Source organism: Pipistrellus hanaki (assembly GCF_964339955.1).
Source record: "Pipistrellus hanaki genome assembly, chromosome: 2".
NCBI classification, from domain to species: Eukaryota; Metazoa; Chordata; class Mammalia; order Chiroptera; family Vespertilionidae; genus Pipistrellus; species Pipistrellus hanaki.
Genome location: NC_140504.1, coordinates 2,510,722 through 2,535,326, shown reverse-complemented (window position 1 = coordinate 2,535,326; position 24,605 = coordinate 2,510,722). Strand labels below are relative to the sequence as shown.

Here is a 24,605-nt window from a genome sequence, read left to right as displayed (position 1 = left end):
GAAGCGGGGAGCAGACCAGGAGCCTCGGGGACTGGGGGCCGGAGGGAGAGGGTTGCAGGAGAGGGTGCCCTGCAGGGGCAGGTTCGATCCCTGGCCCCAGTCAGAGCACGTGCAGGAGGCAACCAATAGATGTGTCTCTCTCACACTGATGTGTTTCTCTCTTCCTCTCCCCCTCCTCCCTCCCTTCCATTCTCTCTTTCAAAATCAACAAAAACAAACATCCTTTGGTGAGGATTAACAAAAAGCTTGTTTTTGAAAAGCAAAGTAGAAAGCCCACAAAACAACTAGATCACTTTTTAAAGAAAAAGGTGGGCCCGGCCGGCGTGGCTGTGGATGAGCATCGACCCATGATCCAGGAGGTCACGGTTCAATTCCCAGTCAGGGCACAGGCCCGGGGTATGGGCTCAATCCAGTGCGGGGCGTGCAGGAGGCAGCCAGTCCATGATTCTCTCATCACTGGCGTTTCTCTCTCTCTCTCTCTCTCTCTCTCTCTCTCTCTCCCTTTCTATCGAAATCAATGAGGATATATATTTTTTTAAATGAGAACTGCCCCAAGCCAACTACTGCTCCTGCCTCAACATCAGCACCAACAGGCACCTGAGGTGCAGGGATGGGTAACGGGCGGGAGGGTGGGGGTGGTGGATGGGGGTCAGCAGGTGTTAAGTGATGGAGCCTGGAGGGGAAGGTGGGTGACTAGGGGGGGCGAAATGGGGGGATGAGGGCAGCGGCAGCTGATGGTGAGGGATGGAGCCTGGAGGGAAGGTGGGTGACTAGGAGGGTGGGGAGTGATGGATGGGGATCAGCTGGTGGTGAGGGATGGAGCGTGGAGGGAAGAAGGGCCAGCTGGCAGGCTGGCATCTGCAGGTCGCAGAGCTGAGCAGACAGATTGCACGGTGCGGTGCCCTGAGGACCCACTCCCCTGCCAAGGTGGTGTCTGGGGCGTCCCCCAGCTCAGTTCCACGTCCCCGTGTAGCTCAGCACATGGACAACCCGTGGCCTCAGAAAACGCACGGCTCCCCGCGCCGCTGGGCGGACGGGCACACAGTGACAGTGACCGAGACGAGCCAAGGCCACGCAGGCGGGCGGGGCAGAGCATGTGGGTGCCCGGGCCCACCCCACGCCCCACCTCAGTCCACGTCTGGGTCTTGCCTTTGCCCAGGCGGGGGCTTTCTTCGTCTGCAGCACCCGCCAGGAAGCAGGGCAGCGAGGCCAGGCCCGGCCTGAGGAGGGAGTCGGGGTGACTCACCCAGGCAGGTCCCCGCTGCAGCCGCCCACCCCAGGCGGGCAGGGCCTGGCGCTCACAGGAGGCCCTGCTCCTCCCGCAGCGGTTCACGGAGAGGAAGCCCCGGAGGGACAGACAGGGTGGGGGGGACCGTGTGAAACGCTGGAGAGGCTGCAGGCACGTGGTGCGGCTCAGGGACACGGCTGGGCAATGCCACCGCGGGAGAGCTGGCCGCCAGGTGAGGTGGCCCCGGGGGAGATAAAGGGGTGAGCCGTCACTGGCAGGGCTCCCGTGGAGGTGGAGTGGGGAGGCAGCCATGCACGGGTCCCTGCATGAGGAAGGGGGTTTATGAGCGGAACTGGAGTGGAGGGGGAGCCCGGCCTTGGGGCTCCGTTCTCCGGGGAGCGAACCCGGCATCTGTGCCTCGTACACGGGTGTGGCCTCGGTCCCCGCCTCCTGCGGACGGGAAACGGGGCAGACATGAGCCATCGCCCGCCTGGCTGCTTCCGCTCTGGGGCTCCGATCCGGGGGCCCTCCCAACGTGGGTGCCAGGTCTCCCCGCGTGAGTCAAGCCACCCCCGCACGGCCACAGTAACGCCTTGGAGCCCAGCAGCTGCCGTCTGGTTCCGTCTGAGATACAACTGGCCTCCTGGTGTTCACTCATCCTGCAGCGTAAGGACCGAGCCGCCCAGCTGTGCGACGCCCACGTGGCTCAGTGACTGTGTGTGCGGATGGGTGTTAACTCTGTTCTGGTGATGAGAACTTTTACCATCTACTCTCTTAGCAGCGTCCAAATAGTGAACCCTAATCACCACTGTGCACACCCACCCCAGACTTACCTTACACTGGAAGTGTCTTCCTTCTGACCTCCTTACTTAGTTGTCATTTTAATTGATTTCAGAGAGGGAGAGGGAGAGATAGAAACATCAATGATGAGGATCATGGACTGGCTGCCTCCTGCACACTCCACACTGGGGATCGAACCGTGACCTCCTGGCTCATAGGTCAATGCTCACCGCCGGCTCAATTCCAAGACACTCACATATGCCCACGCCTTTGCTTCCCCGTGCCAGCATTCTGGCCCAGGCCCGCCCAGCCTGGACTACTGCAGTGGCCTTCCACTGCCATTTCCCCACAGCCCACCTCCACGCTGCACCCGGCCGCCCCAGGCCCAGCCAACGGCTGCCTAACGCCCCCGGCACAGCCGTATTTAATCCAGTCCACCTGTGGTAGACACGTGGGTGGTTCCCAGGCTGGTTTCCATCTAAAATAGTACAGCAAACCGTAGTGCGGAGATCTCTACATGGTTATGAGGAGGCACAGTGGACATATTTGTTGCTAATTTAAACGTTAATAAAGGAAACCTCTTTGAGGTCAGCTTCTTCAAACTCATTATACCTTTGACCACATTGAAATAAACACATGTGACGCCCCCTGGAGTGCTCTGAATCTGATTTAAAAAAAATATGATGTGGATTCATAACTCATCAGAACAATAAAATAGCATTTAATAGCTGGAGGGGTTCCATGGGGGAAAAAAGAGGAGACATATGTAATACTTTCAACAATAAAGAATTTTTAAAATCTCAAAGTAAATAGCATTTACTAGTAACTATATGTAGAAAGGAATAAACATAAAAACGTATTGTAAATAGATAAGAATTTCATAACAGTGAGGTTTAAAATCCTGTCATTAAAAATACACAAATTGCCAAAACCGGTTTGGCTCAGTGGATAGAGCGTCGGCCTGCGGACTGAAAGGTCCCAGGTTCGATTCCGATCAAGGGCATGTACCTTAGTTGCAGGCACGTCCCCAGTTGGGGGTGTGCAGGAGGCAGCTAATCGATGTTTCTCTCTCATCGATGTTTCTAACTCTCTATCCCTCTCTCTTCCTCTCTGTGAAAAATCAATAAAATATATATTTTTTAAAAATACACAAACTTAGTTAATAAACTTGGTGGAATTAAGGTTTGGCACTGTCACCCCCTAGTGGCTTACTCGAGTACTGACGCCACTAGAAACTTAAATTCATCACTTCCCTGTGAGTGCGACCAGCTGTGGGTCCGGCTGAGACAGCGTGGACCCTCCTGTACTGCGGGTGGGAGCGGTGTGATGGTGTGGCGGGCAGCACGGTTTCCTGCAGGCCTGGCCTCCTGGGCAGCAATTACAGACTCCCCATGAAGTCAGTAAACTCCGCGCACAGGCTGTCACGGGTGCATCCTCCAGACTTTACGTCTCGCCAACCAGCTCTGTGCGGACTGCCCTGAACGTCCGTGAAGTGCGTGGCCTGGCGGTGTCCCCTCGCCCACAGCTGGCCACGGGGCCTGGACAGAGCCCGCCGGAGCCGGTGTATTTTATTTGTAAAACCCCACAGGTGAGGGGTGCTGGGCTGGGAGGGAGAGAGCCTGTGGGGAAGGGCAGCCCTGGAGGCTGACCCACCTCACCCCACCCCAGCATGCGGTTCTCCGGCCTGCCGAGGGCGCTGGCCGGGGGCGCTGGCCGGGGCGGAGGGACCAGAGTCACGCCAGGCGTTAGGCCCTCAGAATGCCTTTCCCGGCGGAGACAGCACGTCGTTCTGAGAACTGAGAGGTAGGCCCTGCTGGTGGCACAGGGCCTGGCACCGTTCCCTGCACAGGAAGTCACCGTTCCATCCTGGTCAGGGCACATGCCCGGCTGTGGGGGTGCGTGCCCAAGGCAGCCGGTCAATGTTTCTTTCCCACATTGATGCTTCTCTCCCCTTCCCTTCCTCACTCTTTTAATGTTTTAAAAACATGTTTAAAACAAGGAGAGGGTGGTATCAGCCCCACATCATCCCTGAGCATCTGCGACCACAGCTGTTAAAGGGATAACACTGCTGCTTCAGTCTCTCCAGCCAAACCCTGTCGGGGGAGCACTCTTTCCTGCCCTGTCAGTGCTGACGCAGGCAGGACCTCAGGTGCAACACTGCCCTCCAGGTGTGGCCACCAGGGGCTGCGGCCAGCGGCCACGGCCACGGGCAGGGGGGCTAACGGGACACAGACCCCTCGGAGGAGGAGGTGGGAGCAGCCTGCAGAGGCTTCAGACCCAGGCCGTCCTCCTCCTGGGCAGAGGCTGTGGGGACAGTGCCACCTAGCGGCCACAGGAGTGCAGGGCACGTATGTGTGCACATGTGCGTGTGCAGGGAGGGAAGTGGGTCTGCTTACCCACAACCACTCAGTCCCCCTCTCATCTGCCCTGTGACAGCTGTGAGCGACCTTCAGATGAAGTGGACTGTCCAAGGTCCATCTAAGACACAGACAGACAGACGGACACACACATGCACCAGGCGAGAGTGAGCGACACAGCAAATAACACCGAGGGGAGCCGTGGGAGCCCGGGGGGACCCCAGGCTCGAGGGTGGGCGCCCATGCCCCCCTTGAAGTTTTAGGAGCCCCGAACCCGGCAGTTTTTTTTTGTTTGTTTGTTTTTGTTTTTTAAATATATTTTATTGATTTTGTACAGAGAGGAAGGGAGAGAGATAGAGAGTTAGAAACATCGATGAGAGAGTCATCGATCAGCTGCCTCTTGCACACCCCCTACTGGGGATATGCCCGCAACCAAGGTACATGCCCTTGACTGGAATCGAACCCGGGACCCTTCAGTCCCCAAGCCGACGCTCTATCCCTTGAGCCAAACCGGTCTTGGCGGAACCCGGCAGTTTTACTTATTTGGGAGGAAGGGTGCTCTGGGAGGGGAGGACCAGGGGGGATGGGGGAGGCGTTGGGGGGCCAGGGGGCTCACCCTGACCTTCGCTGAGGTGCCCATCCTGGTGGACCCTGCTTGAGGCCCTTCCTGGTGGCCCAGGCCTGGTCACCCACCGGGGTCCCCACTCTATGGGCCCGTGTGTACGGCAGTTCACCCTCGCTGCCCCCACAGCCCCACGGCTTCCTCCGTCAGACACAGGCGGGGGGGGGGGGGGAGGGGACGGGGAAGCAGGCCCTGGTCCCCACGTCACTCCCAGGCTCTGGGGACACAGGTCGGGTCGTCCCAGACGGCTGCCCAACTGCCACTCCTGCTGTGAGAGGACCCCATGTGCCTCCCACGGGGCCCCTCCTCCTCCTCCCACCCCCACGGCGTGTCAGCGGAGGGAGGGGCGGAGAAGAACGAAGGTGCTGCAGGTGCCAGCTCTGAGGGACCTCATGCAGCTGAGGCTGAGAACCACTGGTCAAAACACAGGACTAGCCGGCCGGAGGCTCTGGTAGTTTTCCCATTTATTTTTAGAGAGAAAGGCAGGGCGGGCGGGAGGGAGAGAATCATCCATGTGAGAGGCACGTCAATTGGTTGCCTCCCCACACATGCTCTGACCAGGGCTGAGAATTGAACCCGAAATCCCCTGGTCCACAGGCCGGTGCGCTAACTACTGAGCAGCCAGCCGGGCCCAATTCCTTTCTTTGCTGCTGCTGACTGGAGTCAGAGCCTCTCCCAGCCCTTGTCCAAGACTGTGGGCAGCTCTGGCCCCGCACCACATTCGTGCTGGTCACCAGGAGGAAGGCAGCCCCGGGCAGCACCGCACCTGTCACCGGACACCTGCCACTCGTGCTCCTCACGCCAGTGACGGCATCAGTCCGGCCCCACCTGCTCTGCGGTGCCCGGACATTCGCGGTGACAGCTCTTCCCAGCGCCATCCTCCGCGGGCCCACCCGCCACCGCGGGCCGCCCCCGGGCACCCACCCCTGCCTCCTGCGGTGACAGCCCCCCCAGTCTCCCCAGCAGAAACAGGAGCTGTCCCCCTCCTCTCCCCTTCCCCCACCCCGGGGCAGAGAAAGCAGAGACACAGGCGTCAATGACTACGTTACCTTTTTCTTCTTTGAAAAATCAACCTAAAAAGTTAACCTATTTGATACCAAATTGTATCTCAAGTAAAACCTCAACTCTCCCCTTAGAAGAGAGTAAAACCTGTTTTTTATGCCAGAGCAGGGGACGGGAGGACAAAGCTACCCCCCCCCCCGCCAGCCTGCTCCTCCCTTCACGCCGGCTTCCTGTTCAGAATGAGCCCTATCACCTTTAAAATCAGAACGCAAACAGAACGAACTTCCAAAAGCTGGCCCACTGTTTACAGGGTAATCTAATAACCATTCAGACACCCGGAACCCGCCACCCCCAGAGGGTCCGCACGGCCACGGGGCTCGGGGGGAGCGAGTGGTGTCCACAGGGACGGGCTCCGCGGCCCAGCTCCAGGAGTGCGGCGGAGGCTGGCGGGGACAGTGTCCCAGGGACACTCACGGAGGCGGGAGCAGACCCTCCCGGAAGCCAGGCTCTCTGACGCCGTGGCCGGGGTCTTCGCCCTCCCTGAGCGACGGGGTCCCTGCCACGCAGCCTTCACGCACAGGCCAGGTCTCCCGCGGGCTCCGGGCCCTGGGTGCCGTCTCCGTCCTCCGCCGGCCGGGGCCGCTTCCGCTGCGGGGGGCTGGCCCGCGTGTCTCCAGGTGGCTCGGGAGCGCTGACCGCCGAGGCTGCCAAGGAAGCAAGACTTCTCTAAGTGGAGAGCGGATGCCAGCACAACAGATCCTGGCCCCGGCTGGTGTGGCTCGGTGGACAGAGCCCTGGCCTGCGGACTGAAGGGTCCCGCTTCAATTCCGGTCAAGAACACATGCCTGGGTTTCAGGCTCAGTCCCCAGTGTGAGGGGGGCGTGCAGGAGGCAGCTGATCGATGATTCTCTCTCATCATAGATGTTTCTATCTCCCTCTCCCTCTCCCTCCCTCTCTGAAATAAATAAAAACATATTTTTTAAAACTCTGTGCCCAGACAAGGAGTAAACTGTCCGGCAGGTCCCATGTGCCTAGAATGGAGTCCACACCAGGGATCTCAGCCCCAGGGCCACTGTGCCTCCCAGGAGGGCGGGCGCTGCTGGCGACATGTTAGGATGTCAGGAGGGGGGATGGGAACATCTGGGGGTGCTAATGACCGCCGTCACACAGGACAGCCCACCAAGCCCCGCCCGGCCCGGCATGGGGCACCCAGCTCCCCCGTGCGCTCCGGGAAGCGGCTCCCCGAGAACAAACGGGCCAGTGGGTCTGCAGGGTGGGCCTCAGCAGGCGCATCCTCGTGTCTCAGAAGCAACTTGACATAAGCGGACGTTCATTTCCAAAGGAAGGAGAAGGTCCTCTACCCCCAGGGGAACGGGCCCAGTACCAGCCCTCACCTGGCGGGGCCTCCGCGGGAGGGGTGCAAGCCACAGCGGCTGGCACAGCATTCGGGCCATCCGTCTTTAAGGGCATCAGGTTCACTCTCCTGATAAGAGAAGGGAAGGGCGTGGTGAGTGCCTGTCACAGGGCCTGGGTGTCTGACACCACGACCCAAACCGCGGCGTCTCAGTAGCAGCTGGTCATGTCTGCAAGGCGGTACCTGCACACAGACACCGCGGGCTTAGTGACCAAGGATCACGCTCGTTCACGTTGTGTCACCAAAGCACTGGCATCATCACTGCGCTGATGCCATCACCGCGCTGATGTCACTACCACATGACGACACCACAGTGCTGACATCATCACCACGCTGGCGTCACTGCCACATGACGTCACCACGGCGCTGATGTCATCATTGCGCTGTTACTACCATATGACGTCACCGCCACATGACGTCACCACAGCACTGACGTCAGCTTACCCCTCAGCGGGCCCTCCGTGTGCACAGAGCCCTGCTCAGCTTCCTGCTGCGAGCTGTTCTTTCCAAAACCCACAACCTGAATGTCCAACAACTATTCCTTTTTCAAAATGAACAACTGCAAGAAGCTTGTAAGACATGAAGCGAAGAAACTTAAATACCCAAATATTTCCCAGAACCCCTTCCCTCCGCCCAGACACACAGGAGAGAAACCAAGCATCGCTGGTCTAGAGACCGACTGGGAGCCGCATACCCCCACCCCGTGGTGGACTGGCCAGCGAGGTCAGGAGTGAGCAGGCAGGGCCGCCCCAGGGCTTCCGGCACCTTCTGTCACCCCCGCCCTCCGGTGACCCCCAGGCACTCTGTTTGGACAGAGGGGCCAGTCTGTCTAACAGCCGGGAGGTGGGCCCGGAGGTGACCCCCCAGACATCCAGGGAGGAAACCGGGCAGCGCAGCTAATGGGGGTCACAGGGTCAGGAGGGCTGGGGGTCACCCCAGGGGCTTAGACCTCACGGGAAGCAGCAGAAAGAAGTCCCGGCCGGATGTGACATGTGACAAGAAAGCAGGGCTGATGGAGGACACGGCGTCCCAGTGTCCGGGGGAGAGGGGGTCAGAGGCCCCCAGGCCGAGTGTGCTCTGGGGACCTAGCTTTCGGGGTCGGGCTGGAGAGGAAGGCACCCGGGAAGGAGTGTGACCACGGTCTGCAGGTGGAACCGCACCTGTGCGTCACATAAGAAGCAGGGACCCCTCAGAGGGGTGTGAGCCAGGAGGCGGCGCTTGGAGTGAGGTGAAGAAACCTCTGGAGCCCTGGCTGGTGTGGGTCAGTGGCTAGAGCATGGGCCTGTGGACTGAAGGATCTCAGATTCCAATCCCATCAAGGGCACATGCCTGGGTTGTGGCTCGATCCCCAGTGGGAGGTGTGCAGGAGGCAGCTGCTCCATAATTCCCTCTCATCATTGGTGTTTCTCTCTCTCTCTCTTTCTCTCTCTCTCCCTCCCCCCCCTTCCTCTCTGAAATCAGTAAAATCATATTTTAAAAAGGAACCCTCTGGGGCAGCACAGAGTCGTGCTGCCGGCTCCTCAGCGTCCCCGTCCAGGGGTCCTTACCGGGGCGTCTTGCTCCAGGCCTGCAGGGTGTGCAGGGTGACCCTCCGGGGCGGGGGCGCCTTCCCAGCCTGACTGCTGGGCGGGCTCTTCTCCTCCGAGGGCCCGGCGGGGGCAGCCGTGGCGGGCGGGTCTTTGGGCGCTGGGGCTGCGGACGGCCTCCCCGGAGCGGGTGCTGGGCAGGGACTGCCAGGGTCCGGGATCCTGCTGGCCGGGGTGCCCTCCCCCGGCCTGGGCCCCGGCGAGGACCCCTGTGGGGTCTGACACTTCGCCTTCGTCGCCGTATCGGGAGTCCGCGTGCTCAGGTCCGGCTTCTCGGTGAAAGGCGTCCCCAGCTCGCCCTTCTCAAAGGTCACGAAGGAGCAGTAGCCGTCGGTGGAGGAGATGGCCAGGAAGGCGCCGTCGCTGGACCTTGGCCCCAACGCAGGAGAAAGGGTGGAGTTTTACCACGTCCGGCCCCCCCGCCGCCGCTCTCCCTGTCAGAGCCCCCTCCCCGCTCACCAGGAGATGTCGCTCAGCGTGTGGTAGTGGATGTTGGACACGTAGCCGAAGGGGAAGAGCTGCTGCGTGTCGTAGAAGAGCACCGAGTCCTCGGAAGCCACGGCGAACACCACGCGGTAGGGCAGGCGCACCAGCGGCCCCGGGGCCGGGCCGTCTGCGGGACAGGGCAGGAAGGACGTGACACCAGCACCAGCCGGACCCCCACACCGAGCCCCTCCCCGGACACACAGGACCGATTCTATAATAGCGTGCAGAGGCCCGGAGGCCTTCCTTTTATTTACACACAAACGCAGGAACGAGAACTTCATGAACCAACGACACCGTGTCAGGATCACCGAGGGGCACACGGGAGAGAACTTCCGGGAAGGAAGTCCAGGGTCACGTGGGAACACTGTACCAAGTGACCTTTCATGCTCTCTCCGGTTAATTGTGTTCATTCACATAAGAGTTTAGAGTGGAGAACAGCTCCGCTCCCAGCCTCGGAGTGACGGGGCCCGATTCAGCCTCCGACGTTTTAAGACGCAGACTGCCCGTCAGCAGTGAAGGCCAGTGCCCCCGGGCGGAGGGGAGCAGCAGCACGCAGTGCTGCGCAGCCTCGGCTCACCGCCTGGTGCCCAGGCCCAGCGGCGGGAGGGCACCCGGCGGCGCCCACAGGTGCCCCGAGCTGCGGGGCCAGAGCAGGGCTCCCAGCTGAGCACTGGCCGGTGCCGTCGGGGAGCGACCCGAGGTCCAAGCAAGAACAGGAAAGAGATCCCTGGCCAGTGGTTGAGCGGCAACCCAGGAAACAAGAGGTCACCTGCGGCTCGATTCCCAGTAGGGGGCGTGCAGGAGTCAACTCATCAATTATTCTCTCTCATCATTGAAGTTTCTCTCTCCCTCTCTCTGATATCAATAAATATATATATATATATATACATCTAAGTTGCTCTAAACAGAGACTGTATGTTCTAGACGCTGCCAACCACAGACACACAGTTTGCTAACAGAAGCCTCTGTGCCGGCTCCGAGTAACTAAACGGAGCCAAACTCACAGGCCCCTCCTTCCCCCAAGGTAAGGTCTAACCTCACCCACCCTGCTGACCTCCCGACAGGAGACACATGTACCTGTTTCCGCCTCCGGCCTCAACTCAAAGTAGACGGGGCAGCAGCGGACAGCAAGCGTGGCTTTTCCGGGACACGGGAGATGCGCCACCGGCCTGGGGGGGAACCAGGGGTTAGAGAGACCGCCGCTCAACAAAGCAAGAGGGCAAACGTCCCCGCCGGTCCCTCGGGCTCACCGTTTCAGGTTCTTCCTGGAGAAGAGGTACGTGGTGTTGGTCACGTTTTCGCCTGACTCCACGCATCCGGCTGGCAGGAGGGAGGCTGTTATTTTACGGTCCACCAGCACACCCAAGCAGCCAATTCCGGCTTAAAGTGACCTTCCCGAGAGACGTACCCCCTGGACAGTGTGTGTGCAGCTGGGATCAAATACAAACCCCGCACCCTTGGGCTCACCTGCCCACTGGCTCTACCCACTGGTCCTCACCTGGGTGCCATCTCACCTGAGAGCTCAGCCACCTGAGGGCACGGCCACCTGAGGGCACAGCCCCCGGCCAGGCCCGAGTCCTGACCTCACTGCCGTCCGAGGGCTGAGGCTGGCCGGTGGAGCCAGGAGCTGCCAGGAGAGAGCCCTCTGCCGCAGCCCCAGCCCTGCAGAGCTGACCGCTCTGGGGCCACCCCACTGTATTTGGTCCCAGTCGCACACACACTGTCCAGGGGGTACGTCTCTGCTCCACCCTCCCACGCTGCACTTGGCACAGCCAGACCCAGTGGAGAGCGACCGACAGACACACCTGCTCTTGGACACGTCTTGTCCTCTGCTGCTGAGCGCGCGCGTGCCCACACACACACACACACACACACACAAATGCACGCACATTCTCACACATGTGACCTTTGCGTATCCACCAGGAGGGCGGCAGCATCTCGCCCATCCTTCCTTCCATCCCAGGATAAACACCTGGCCAGCGTGCACTTCCTGCAGGCTACGTAACCATGACAACCATACATACACACGTGGTGGGCGTTTCTTTACTTTACAAAATGGGGTGCTCTCTAGACTTTTCCTTATCTTGCTTTTCTTAGTCTAACTGCTCAGGAAAACCACCTGCACAGCAGCTAACGCCCTCTCTTCCCTCGCCCACCTCGGGGTCCCTCTTACGTTCCCCTCCAGTGCCCGCCCTGTTCTAACCACACGTCCGAGGTGCCCTGGCCTCCGAGGGGACGCGCCGCCACGCACCTGGGGTGAGCAGCAGGGAGCCATCGGGGGTGAAGCTCAGCCTCCGGAAGAAGGACTTCATGCTGTCGTCATGGAACATGCGGTAGCTCCTGGCCTGAGGCACAAAGCGAGCGTCAGCCCCGCCCCCGGCAGACAGGCCGCTTCCCTCCGTGCGGCCGCCACTACTGCCGATCGTCACCGGAACCGAAACAACGAGTACCAACCCGCACTCCTGGGGCATGAACGGATCGGCCTTCCGTTCAGGAAAGCTTGTGTGTGCACGTGTGTGGGCACATGTGTGGACATGTATGTGAGTAACTGGTTCGTGTGGGGATGAGACTGGGAAAGAGTAAGAGGATGGCCGGAGCTCTCTGCTTGTTGAGAATTCCCACCAGAACAAATGCCTTTTTGAAAGGATGTATTGTAGTTGATTATTAAGCTGGTAATCACACCTTTCCAACCACCCTCCTGAACCCTGTGGAAGTGCCGTGCGCACCCACTGCAGGAACACCGGGCCAGGGCAGCATCGCCCTCACTTCCCAAAGCGGCGACCGCCGCCCCGCCAGCCCACACCTGCCCGAGGCCTGCATGGCGCTCCGTCCGTTTGGGCCAAAACCCGACTGGCTGGCTCCCTCCTGCCTCCTCAGCCTCCATTCCTGCGGGAATAGGGCCAGCTCTTCCCAAGGTCAATCCCTCCTGCCCCTGAGCCGGCAGAGGGCCTGGTCCCTGCTGTCTGTGCCCGGAGCCCTCCGTCTTCCTGCCAAGATGCCATTTGCACTGCCTGCTGCCGGCCACCCACCCCCTCCCACCTGCCTGCGTGCCTCAAGCTGGGATCCTCCAGCCCGCGTGCTCCACCCACGCCACTCCCCGCAATCCACTCCTGGAATCTACTATCGGAATCCACTCCCTGGAATCCACTCTTAGAATCCACTCCTGGGAATTTACTCCCAAAAATCCACTCCTAGGAATCCATTCCCCGGAATCCCGGAGGCCTGCCGCCTCAGCTGACTGACCCGCTCAGGGTGGCCAGGCTCCCGCAGATGTTAACCTGTTAACCAAGTGGGACCTATAAATACGTCAAATGTAAACAATATCGGGACGTATGAATACGTCCTTGAAATATATGTTGCGCTCCGAGAGGGACGGTATATATTTTTTGTAATCTTTTTTTTTATTATTGATTTTTTTACAGAGAGGAAGGAAAGGGGAGGGACAGAGAGTCAGAAATATCGATGAGATGAGAAACATCGATCAGCTGCCTCTTGCACAGCCCCCACTGGGGATGTGCCCGCAACCAAGGTACATGCCCTTGACAGGAATCGAACCCGGGACTTTAGGTCCGAAGGCCGACGCTCTATCCACTGAGCCAAACCGGTTTCGGCTATTTTTTGTAATCTTTATCATTGTTTGTAAAATTTATAATTTTTTAATTCGACGTGTCCATTTTTTTTTTTGTCGTTATTCTTTTCTATTTTTTTTTTGTAATTTTGTGTTTTCCTTTGTGCTTTATATATATAAATAAACGAAAATATATATATTTCATTTATTTTCATTAAGTATAAATAAAAAAAAAAATAACATGAAATTACGTCCTCCGGGCGTGACGTACTGACACGTCCTAGTGAAAGAGTACGCGCCCGTTACAGGTTGCGTCATTAAAAAGGGAACTCCCTGGTTAACAGTTAATGCTTCTCGGCTCTCCTGCCCCAGACGGCCCTGCGCCCAGACAGGCCGGCCCACCACACTCCCGCCCCGACGGCCCAGGGGGCCTCACTGGGCTCAGGTTTGGCTGCGAGTCAGGAGCTCAGTCTCGCCCCGTCCCCACGGAGCGCGGCCCCACGCAGAGCCGCGCCTCTCCTACCTCTCCCTCGGCGCCCGCGCCCGCCAGCATCTTGGACACGTTGAAGGCCACGCGCTTCTTCTGGGTGCTGTACACCCGCAGGGTCCTGGGGGAAAGGAAGTCCGGTCTCACTCTTCTGGCCAACGATCTGCCTCCCACAGAAGCGATCCTCACCCAAACGAAGGACGCCTAGTACCGTGTGGCCTGGAACCGTTTACAGTGCCTTTCCCCGTGACCGCGTCCTTCCGAGGAGCGGTCTGAGCGGCAGGTCTGAGCGGCCTGAAGCTGTCAGCGCGGCGCAGGGAGGCATCCCTCCCTCCCTCACGGAGGGTCCCGGCTCCCCGGTAAGACTGTCTCCAGGCCGGGCCTCGTTTCGTAGGCCCGGACCTCGGGCCCAGCGGCAATTGGTACGGCTGTGGGTTAATTTTCGTGGAACAGCCCGGTCCTCAGGGATTTGCAAGAGGAAGATAGCACCACAGGCCAATCTGCAGGCGGGAACTCAGGATTCCCACTGGCTAAGCATGCCTCCTGCCGGCCGGAATCCACACAGAGCGGGAAACCATGACATCTGGGACGTCACAGGTTCCGGGGAAACACACACCAGCTCCCCCCGACTCTCATGCCCAGGCCTGAACTGAGACCTGCTGCGATGAAAAGTAGTGAGTGAACACTGAGAAGGACCATTTTGACTATCACAGGCATATGACGAGTAATATGCCTGGCACTCCTAATTTTTAAAAAATTATTTGTTCTAAGAACAAAACTCAATGTGATTACACCAGTACACACAGGAGGAGGTCCTCCTTTCAAAAGGCACAAGAGTTTACTTTTATATTCAACAGTCTCCTTAAAATCGCCGTAGTGGCAACAAAAGGAAACCAATATCCACTCCTACTATTGGTACCTCTGCTTAAGTCATCTATACCAGTGTTTCCCAAACTTCTCTCATGATGAGAATCACCTGGTGGAGTTGTTAAAACACGGATTCCTGAATCCCAACTAAGAAGTGCTAAACTAGAATTTTTGGGAACATATAGGTAAAATTGTATACTTAACTAGTGCTCTAAGACAGATGTTATATACAGAGCACTAAGTTAGGTATGCAATTTTACCTATATGTTCTCAAAAATTCTAGTTTAGCACTTCTTAGTTGGGATTCAGGAATCCGTGTTTTAACAACTCCACCAGGTGATTCTCATCATGAGAGAAGGTTGGGAAACACTGATCTATACTAATAAAAGGGTAATATGCTAATTAGACCAGACGTCCTTCCGGACAAAGCCACAGTGGCAGGGGCCGAGGCAGAGGCGGTTAGGGGCAATCAGGCCAACAGGGGAGAGCAGTTAGGGACAATTAGGCCATCAGGGGAGAGTAACTAGGGGCAATCAGGCAGGCAGGCAGGCAGGCAGTTAGGAGCCAGTGATCCTGGATTGAGATAGGGATCCCAGATTGGAGGGGGTGCAGGCTGGGCTGAAGCGCCCCCCTCCATGCACAAATTTCATGCACTGGATCTCTAGTCTATATATGTAAAAGCCTAAGCAACCAGCTGACCAGCCGGCAGTTATAACATGCACTGACCACCAGGGGGCAGATGCTCAATGCAGGAACAGAAACCACAGGAAAGAAAACGTGGAACAGACTGATGAATCTCAGAAGAGAGGGGCAAGGAGGAGGGTGGGAAGAGATTAACCAAAGGTCTCATATGCATACTGGAGGCCCGGTGAACAGATTCGTGCACTGGTGGGGTCCCTCGGCCAGGCCTGCAGGAAACCAGCTCTCCAACATCTCCCGAGGGGTCCCAGATTTTGAGAGGCACAGACCAGGTCGAGGAACCCCACCTCTAGTAGTTATTATAAAAGACCTTTTCTTTAAAAGTTGCCCATGAAATTCAGATCTAATTCCAAGCTCTTTCTGCATTCATTCACCTAGCCCGGCCAGCGTGGCTCAGTGGTTGAGCATCGACCTATGACATCCACCCACTCCATAGACTTACTAGGTACTAACTTCGGGTAAGACACTTGCCTCACCAGTTTCCAATTTTTCTTACTGAAAGAATGACAAAACAAAATCTTTCCATGAAATGAGACTCAAAGAACCGAAGCTAGACCACTGCTTATAGTGGCTGAGTTGTGATAAAATGCCTCTGCAGAAGTTTTTAAGTAAACAGATATAAAGACCGTTTGTCCAGTACTCACGTACCGATCACAGCTCAGGGTCGCGATGTACTGGCCCAAAGGATCCCAGGTAATTCCCTGTACGTAACTTTTATGCTCATTAAAAATAGAGATCTTCTGTCCTAGGAGAGAAACACACGACAGCATAACCAAAACTGCTCCAGCGCCAGCGCGGACACCGCAGCCTCCGGGTCACTGTCCCAACCCTGTTCTGCCGTCAGCAGGTGGCCAGGAAACTGCCCCGAACACTGGGTCAGGCTCGGCCACACGGTCCTGCCCAGCCCCAGCCGCCGGAGCCGGCAGTGGACACCCCACGGGCAGGCGCACTGCACCAGGAGCGTGGAACAGAGGAGGGAGGCTGGGCGGAACCAGGCAGGCGGGACCAGGTAGGGCGAAGGGGCCATGGAGGGAAAGGTGGTCTAAGCAGACGCACGAGGAGATGGAGCAATGCGATAACTGCAGACCGCCAGGGGGAAGGTAAAGGGCAAACGGACAAGATGAGGCGGAAGGGGGTGGGCACAGGAGCCCTGGGCAAGGAAAAGACCCGTGCGGCTCAAAGGAACGCCAAGAGGGGTGACCTGGTTGTAAAGATGAAACTTGGAGGCTTTTGGGGATGTTGTTTGTTTGTTAATCCTCAATATATTTTATTGATTTTTTACAGAGAGAAAGGGAGAAGAATAGAGAGAATCATCAATGAGAGAGAAACATCGATCAGCTGCCTCCCGCACACCTCCTACTGGGGATGTGCCCGCAACCAAGGTACATGCCCTTGACTGGAATCGAACCTGGGACCCTTGAGTCCTCAGGCCAACACTCTATCCACTGAGCCAAACCAGTTAGGGCTCCATTGACTTTTAGAGAGAATGGAAGAGATGGAGAGACAGAAACATGGATGTGAGAGAGACATCCACCAGTTCCCGCCCACACGTGCCCCCACTGGGGCTGGGGATCAAGCCTGCAACCCAGATACGTGACCTTGATGGGGATCGAGCCTGAGACCCTTCAGTCCGCAGGCCGGTGCACTAACCACTGAGAAAACTGGCCAGGCAAAAGTGAGGTTTTGAGAAGACCATGGAGAGTGCCCTGGTTAGGAGGTGAGGGTAGAGCAGATGGGGGACGAGGGCCTGAACCCCAGCAGCGCTCACGGTGGGGGAAGGGGAAGGGGAGGTAGGAGGAAAACCAGGCACACACCAAGAAGGGAGGGGAAGTCATGAAGGCTTGGCCATGCTAGGGAACCAGGACCAGTTCTCTGAGACGGCCTTCCCTCTGCTCCCTCCCTCCACCTTTCCCACCTCATCCCCAGCCCTGTGCCCTCCATCACCAGCCCTCTGCCCTCCATCCCCCAGCCCCTGTGCCCTCCACCCCCCAGCCCTCTGCCCTCCATCCCCCAGCCCTCTGCCCTCCATCCCCCAAAGCTGGCCCCACAGCTGCCAGCACCGACCAGTGTACAATGCGCAGCTTCAGGCTAACCCCCGCTCCTCCTTCCTTAAACTCTGTCCAGGCATTCTGCTGAGGTGGCGGGGCCGGGGAGACGAAGGGGGTGTGGGGAGAACAGGAGCGGGACCGGCCTCCCGGTGGTCATGAACACCGGCCTGAGGCTGGTGGGAGGCCTGGGGAGTGGCCCAGCCGCGGGGGGCAGGTGTGAAACCAGCTGCGCTCAGCCTGGGACTGGGAACCGGAAGGAGACCGTCAGCCCGATCCAACCGGCCGGGGTTTGTCTTGGAAAGGGCCGAGGGAGTGAGAGCTGATGGACAGCCCCCGGGGGAGCACGGGCTGGGGCTCCCAGACCAGGAAACGGGGCTCAGAACGAGGGCTCCGGGGAGAAAGGAAAGGTGTTGAGGACGGAGGGCGACGGCTGTGATGGGAGAGTGGGCCCTGGGCTCCAGAGGTCAAAGGCGGAGCAGCTAAAAGACCTGAGACTGACGGATGTGACAGTCGGATGTGACAGCCGGGACGTGACAGCCAGACGGCATGCTCCCCTGAAGACAGGACTCACACTGTGGAGGGGAGGGGCCGAGGCGCTGGGCAGCAGCAGGAATCGGCTCATGAGGAATTCCTTAAACAAAAATGCACCCATAGCCCAGCCGGCACTGCTCAGTGACTGAACATCAGCCTGTGAACCAGGAGGTCACGGCTGGATTCTGGTCAGGACACAGGCCCCGCTGCAGGCTGGATCCCCAGGAGGCAGCTGATCATGATTCTCTCTCATCATGGATGTTTCTCTCTCCCTCTCCCTTCCTCTCTGAAATCAATAAAAATAAAAAACTTTTAGCAGAAACCGGATTGGCTCAGTGAACAGAGCGTCGGTCTTCAGACTGAGGGGTCCCACGTTTGTTTCGGGTCAAGGGCATGTACCTTGGTTGCGGGCACATGCCCTGGAGAGGATGTGCAAGAGGCAGCTGATGGATGTTTCTAACTCTCTATCCCTCTCCCTTCCTCTCTGTGAAAAAATAAATAAAATATATTTTAAAAAATAAAAATAAAAAAATTTTAAATATTGACTTGAAATAAGTTGCCTATGCTACATATTGGGGGGAAAAAAAACTTTACCCACACAAGGCAGAGGTCTGACACGTGACCCGATTCCCACACTTCCCCGTGGCCCAGCTCAGGAAATGGCTCCACTAGTCACCTGGTTGTCAAAAAGCTCAGAGTTACAGCCAATGCATCAAACCCCGTCCGCTCTTTCTGCAAACTATGTCCCACCCCCTCCCAGCCCCTCCCGTCCCCGGCACCCAGCCCAGGCCACCGTCACCCCCCGATCACGCCTGCGCCGCTCACAGCGTCCCGCTCCCACCTGTGTCCTCCCAGGACCCGCTGGCCACACGCCACCTGGAGGCGTCTTTTAAAGTCCCGTCAGGCTCTGCTCAAAACCCTCCGACACCACGGTCACACGTGGGACACAATCTCCAACCCCGTGGCCCGAGCCTCCCGCTCCATCCTCAGTCCCCCGCCCCTCCACCCCCCTCCGGTCCTCTGTCCGTTCCCTCCACACACAGGCCGCGGCGCTGCTGCTCCCACCGCCGGCATGCTCTCCCCAAAACACCGCACACCGCTTGCTCCCCAGATCCGTTCACGCCTCGGTTCAAACCCCACGCGTGAGCCTTCCGAATGACCTACACGCCCGACCCGCACAGCGCCTCTGCTACCCGGCACCCCAGCAGGGGGCTGCCGCCTCGTCCTGTGCTCTCCCGGCACCTCGCCAGTGCCCGGCATGCTGGCCCGTCCAAGGCCATCGCCGGGCGCCGGCAGGCTGTGCAGGACAAGGCCAGATTTGGGGACGAGAAGTGACACATCCTCCGTTAGAAAGAGGGGCAGGGACAGGGATGGTGGAGGGAGGCGAGGAGAGGACAGCACCGGAGGAGCAGCTGGTGCAGAGGGCATGGGAGGGGGCTGTGGCGGCAAGACCCCTCCCCCAGGGCACGGGGCTGCGGGAGAGAGGGAGGAAACACAGGCCTGAGGAAAGGGCTGCAGGGGAGGCATCGGCTGCTGCAGGAGGCAGCCGGTCAGTGATTCTCTGTCATCACGGATGTTCCTCTTCCTTCCTCTCCGACATCAATAAATTACTTTTTTAAAGCAGCGAGGTGCCTTCACCTCCTGAAATGGAACCATGGTCCTGCCTCTGAGCTCGGAGCAGGGAGTGCCCCTGGATGGAGACTAGCCAATCTCCCCAGATCTCAGCGCCTCGAAGGCAGGGGTCAGCCTGTCCCTCCACGGCCGCCTCCCGGGCACGGGGCACCCACCTTGCTCGGCACCGGGGACTCGGGACACCACCCTAGGCCCAGGCTTCCTGCCTGGGCGCCGCAAGCTGAGCTGGATGCACGGCACCCGGGCTAACCCCCAACCTGCTGCGCCCAACCCGTTTGGGCTCCTTAAAGAAGTGCTTCTGATGCCGTGAAGACAGACAGGTGAGGCTTGGTAGACACACCGGATGCCGCCCCCCCCCCCCCCCACACACACACACACAGATAGTAACAAAGCCTATCCGCTACCTTTGCTGACGTCCCAGATGATGGCCGTGTTGTCCACGGAGGCGGAAGCCATCAGGTTGCCGTCGGCGGCCCAGCAGATGTCGTACACGTCCTCCAGGTGGCCCCTGGGGTCCGAGTGGGGGGTGGTGGGGGAGAGGAGAGAGAGAGGATAAAACGTTTAAAGGCAAACTGAGGGGCCACGCGTTAGGATGGGATGGTAGGAACTGCTGCTGGGGCTACCTTAGCGACAGCGACAACCGACCACCTTCACGTCCACAGATATCTGTCTTTTGCCCTGACTGGTGTGGCTCAGTGGATAGAGCTTCGGCCTGCGGACTCAAGGGTCCCAGGGTCGATTCCGGTCAAGAGCATGTACCTTGGTTTCGGGCACATCCCCAGTAGGGGGTGTGCAGGAGGCAATGATCTATGTTTCCCACTCATCAATGTTTCTCTCTATCCCTCTCCCTTCCTCTCTGTAAAAAATCAATAGTTATTTTTTAAAAAAGAGATATCTGTCTTTACAATTGATTCGATTTTACTTCTTAGCAGAAACTAAGGAAACCCATGTTAATCATGCTTTTCTCTTTTAAAACCGTTCTCTTGTTTCCGTCCCGCTGAAGGACAGTCTCCAGTGAGATACGCGGTCCTCGGAGGACGAGCCCTGCCCCACCTCAGCGTCTTCACCACCGTCCAGTTCTCCTTGTTCAGCTCCGCCTCGTCCTCGTCCGGGAAGGCCAGCTGCTCGGGCTCCTTGCTGTCGTTCACCTTCCACAGCAGAATGACCGCATCTGGCGGGACGCAACGGGACAGGCTGCTCCACCCCACCTTGGCGCCGGGGTTCAGGCCCTCACACCCCAGGAGCCTCGTCCACCTGCGGCCACGGCCATTCACTTCTAAGGCCGAGCGGAAGACAGGTTTGCCTGCTGAGCTAAAAGCCCCAATCAGACTCATCAGATCAGGGCGAGACAAGTCGCCTTAAACAGAAGGGTCCTGGCGGGCCAAACACCACTGCAACGCGGCCCACAAGCCAAAAGGCGGAACCGAGAGAGAACCGAGGAAAGGCAGCCGCGCTGGTGGGTTAGGTCGCTTGGTCACGGTGTCCTCCCCGTATGCCAAGGTGGCAGGTGCCAGCCCCTGCCAGGTCACACACGGGGACGCATCCAGCAGTGAGTCATCAATAAGTGGAACAACAAATCTCTCTCTCTCTCTCTCTCTCTCAATAAATAAAAATGTTAAATAAATTAAAAGGAAAAAAACAAAACGGCAACCAAGAGCCACCAACACCATGGATGGCAAATCTTTCCCAGCTGTGCGACCTTCAGCAAGTCACCTCCATCTCCACTTGTAAACCGGGGGTAACAGCCCAGCAGGTCTGGCTCAGTGGACAGAGCGTCAGCCTGTGGACCGAAGCATCACTGGTTCGATTCTGGTCAAGGACACGTACCTCGGTTGCAGGCTTCTCTCTGGCCCGGGCCCTGGTCGGGCTGGTGCAGGAGGCAACCAATCGATGTGGCTCTCTCACATCAGTGTTCCTGTCTCTCCCTCTCTCTTCCACTCTCTCTAAAATCAATGGGGAAATATCCTCAGGTGAGGATTTAAGTTTTTAAATAAAGAAAAATGAAATAAAATGGGGATAAAAACAGGGTCTGTTGGGAGGATTAAATGTGTTAACAGGCGTGAAGCACTCACAGCACAACGCCCCGCCCGCAGTAAGCCCACGTGTCAGGATTAATATCGTGGAGGCATCTCACACATTAGCCTGACGTCATCGACTGTCTGCTCCCTGACCACTGCGTTCTGAGTCCGCTCACAGTACCTTCTGCCCAGACCCGCCTCCCCCTGAGAACTGCCCAGACGCCGGGGACGGGGACCCCTCCTATGGCTGGAGCCTGGAGCCCGGCTGAGCAGATGCCCCAACATAAGGACAAACTCCACTGCCAACAGCAGGTTCCTGGGCCTCCAGGGCCAAAGGGCTCTGCTGCCCAGGGCAACCTCACGGAAGACTTCGGCCAGGCCGCCAGGGGGCGCTCCCACTCCCCACCCCCCACCCTTCCCATCTGGGCCCACCCTCAGGACACAGGGGCACTGAATTTTACAGCCAGTCTCTTTTCCTCCTGTGAACAAAGTCTGAGATTCCTGGTTTACTTTGCACTGGCTTCCAGACTGTTCTAGAGGTAAGGGATGGTAAAAAGACTTACTTTTTTTATATAGTTTGAAGACTAGAGATAGGCAATACAAACTAGAGGCCTAGTGCATGGGATTCAAGAACTGATGGGGGGCGTGGCTCATTGTGGGACGCTCTTCCTGGTTAGCCCAGCGGCTGTGGACCCGCTCTCTGAGTGGCTGTGGACCCGCCCTCTGAGCGGCTGCTTCCGGGTCTGGCATCTTCCCTGGAGCCAGAGCACTCGCCTCTCCAGGGGACCAGGTGGGGATGGGCCCAGGGACAATAGCACGGAGAGGCGACAGAGTAGCCTCAGGCCCTCGGCAGCCACAAACCCGCCTCCCACCTCCAGGGTCAGCAGTGGATAGAGCGTTGGCCTGGGACTGAAGGGTCCCGGGTTTGATTCCGGTCAAGGGCATGTACCTGGGTTGCGGGCACATCCCCAGTAGGCAGGAGGCAGCTGATGGATGTTTCTCTCTCATTGATGTTTCTAGCTCTTTATCCCTCTCCCTTCCTCTCTGTAAAAATCAATATATTTATTTTAAAAAAAAAACAAAAAAAAAAACTTGGCTCTCAAAAGAAATTTCAATCGTTGTACTGATATTTGGCTCTGTTGACTAATGCGTTTGCCGACCACTGTCCTACACCAATTCATTAGCTGGTTACACAGACCCGTGGGTCAGACTGTGGTCACTTTACATTCTACACTGACAATCCAACGAGGCCGGCACAGGCCTGGAGACTCCGTCAGAAGGGAAACACCTCGTACTGTCCCCGAGCCAGCCCAGGGGAGCACGTGGGCAGGAGGCATTTTCACACAGGTCTTCTCAGCGTGTGTTTGCTGCCCCAGCTGCTCCGGCCCCCAGAACACGGGTCCGGGGCCTCTGCAATACACAAGCCCTGCCTGGCTCCCGCCTCAGGGTTTCACAGGACACTCACCATCTCCTCCGGAGGCCAGGATCTCCCCAGTGGGAGAGAAGCGCACGACGTTGACGGCCTTGGTGTGGCGGGCCAGATTGGACAGGAACTCAACGATGGCCTTCCCGTCCGGGCCTTTCTCCACCTTCCAGACCTGGTGATGCCAAAACAGGCAGCCAGAGCCGCAGAGTGAGCGCCCGCCGCTCCGCACCCGGAAATGACACTGCGCCCATTGCCAGGAAGACAGCGTAGCTTTCCTTTTGGAACATAAAACCCGCAGACCCACAGTCCCACTGCTGCCTGCCCTCCCTCCCGCCTTGTTCTAGTCCGGACTGTTCCCCCACAGGGACCTGGCTCAGGTTCTAAAGCCACAGGGATCCAAGCCCCTCAATCTAGAAGGTGACCCCCGGAGAAAGCAGCCTTCTCCGGTCTCACTGCTCCCTCCGGGCCCTGAGAGTGGATCCCGCTGGGCGAGGTGAGGAAGCAGCTAGAGCTGGTTGGCATGAGCTTTAAATGTGCGACTGGAGCTGAGGACAGTGTGGCTCAGTGGATAGAGCGTCGGCCTGTGGACTGAAGGGTCCTGGGTTCGATTCCAGCCAAGGGCATGTACCTTGGTGGTGGGCACATCCCCAGTGGGGAGTGTGCAGAGGCAGCTGATAGATGTTTCTCTCTCATCGATGTTTCTAACTCTCTATCCCTCTCCCTTCCTCTGTAAAAAAAATCAATAAAATGTATTAGGAAAAAAAAAAAAAGAAATGTGAGACTGGAGAACGCTGCCTCGGCGGGGCTTGCTGTGCTGCTGCTGCTGTCCGGTCTGCCCTCACCCTCACGGCGGTGTCCACGCCCGCGGACGCCAGCCTGTGCACCCTCCCGGCCGCGCCGTGCTGGAAGTCCAGGCTGTACACCGGCTCCTTGTTGTGCCAGGCGATCTCGCAAGTGATGACCTTCATCCTCGCCCGTCGTGGCCACCGTTCTTCTTCCAGAGACGCTAGAGGAAACTGAAAACGGTAATGAATTGAAGAGGAGAGCCGGGAATGTGAACCCTCACGATGAGCCAAAAGCCTAACCAGCCAAAGCCAGTTTGGCTCAGTGGAAGAGCGTCGGCCTGGGGACTGAAGGGTCCCGGGTTCGATTCCGGTCAAGGGCATGTACATTGGTTGCTGGCACATCCCTAGTGGGGGGTGTGCAGGGGGCAGCTGGTCGATGTGTCTTTCTCATTGACGTTTCTAACTCTCTATCCCTCTCAATTCCTCTCTGTGTAAAATCAATAAAATTAAAAAAAAAAAAAAAAAAAAAAAGCCTAACCACTAAAAACGCACTTGATAGCTTCGTTTGTTACAGCATCGTCCCTGATACGCCACGGTTGCCGGCAGGGGCCAGGCCAGGGCACCTCCAATGAACAGTTCACGTAAGTGGCACAACAAATCATGCTTCTCCCTCGCTCTTTCTCTTCCTCCCTCTCTCTCTAAAATCAACCACTTTTTTTTTTTTTTTTTAATGCACGCTGCACCGGAAAGCATGCAAATATGTCCCGACACAACACCTTGCAAGTTGCACCTAGAGTGCTCTGTTGAGCCCTTGCTGGTGTGGCTCAGTGGATAGAGCCTCAGCCTGTGGATTGAAGGGTCCCAGGTTCAACTCCAGTCAAGGGCACAAGCCCGGGTTTGCGGACTCCATCCCCAGCAGGGGGCATGCAGGAGGCAGCCGATCCATGATTCTCTCTCATCATTGATGTTTCTCTCTTTCTTCCTCTCTGAAATCAATAAAAATATATATTTTTAAAATGCTCTGTTGAGCCCTGGCTGTTATGTTTGTTCTCCCGCTACTTGGAAAAGC

General features: G+C 57.8%; 1 protein-coding gene across 1 annotated transcript; it reads right to left on the bottom strand.

Moving 5' to 3' along the window:
* Positions 1 to 6,000: 6,000 nt before the first annotated feature.
* CHAF1B (chromatin assembly factor 1 subunit B) lies at positions 6,001 to 23,767 on the bottom strand. The gene is made up of 13 exons (XM_084873639.1): positions 23,594 to 23,767; positions 22,791 to 22,923; positions 20,361 to 20,478; positions 19,712 to 19,815; positions 15,745 to 15,841; positions 13,567 to 13,651; positions 11,727 to 11,820; positions 10,726 to 10,795; positions 10,553 to 10,644; positions 9,449 to 9,602; positions 8,951 to 9,358; positions 7,384 to 7,472; positions 6,001 to 6,693 (listed from the first exon to the last, which is right to left on the bottom strand). The coding sequence occupies exons 1-13, from the start codon at positions 23,717 to 23,719 to the stop codon at positions 6,560 to 6,562; spliced, it is 1,704 nt and encodes a 567-aa protein (XP_084729765.1). The 5' UTR covers positions 23,720 to 23,767; the 3' UTR covers positions 6,001 to 6,559.
* Positions 23,768 to 24,605: the final 838 nt, after the last annotated feature.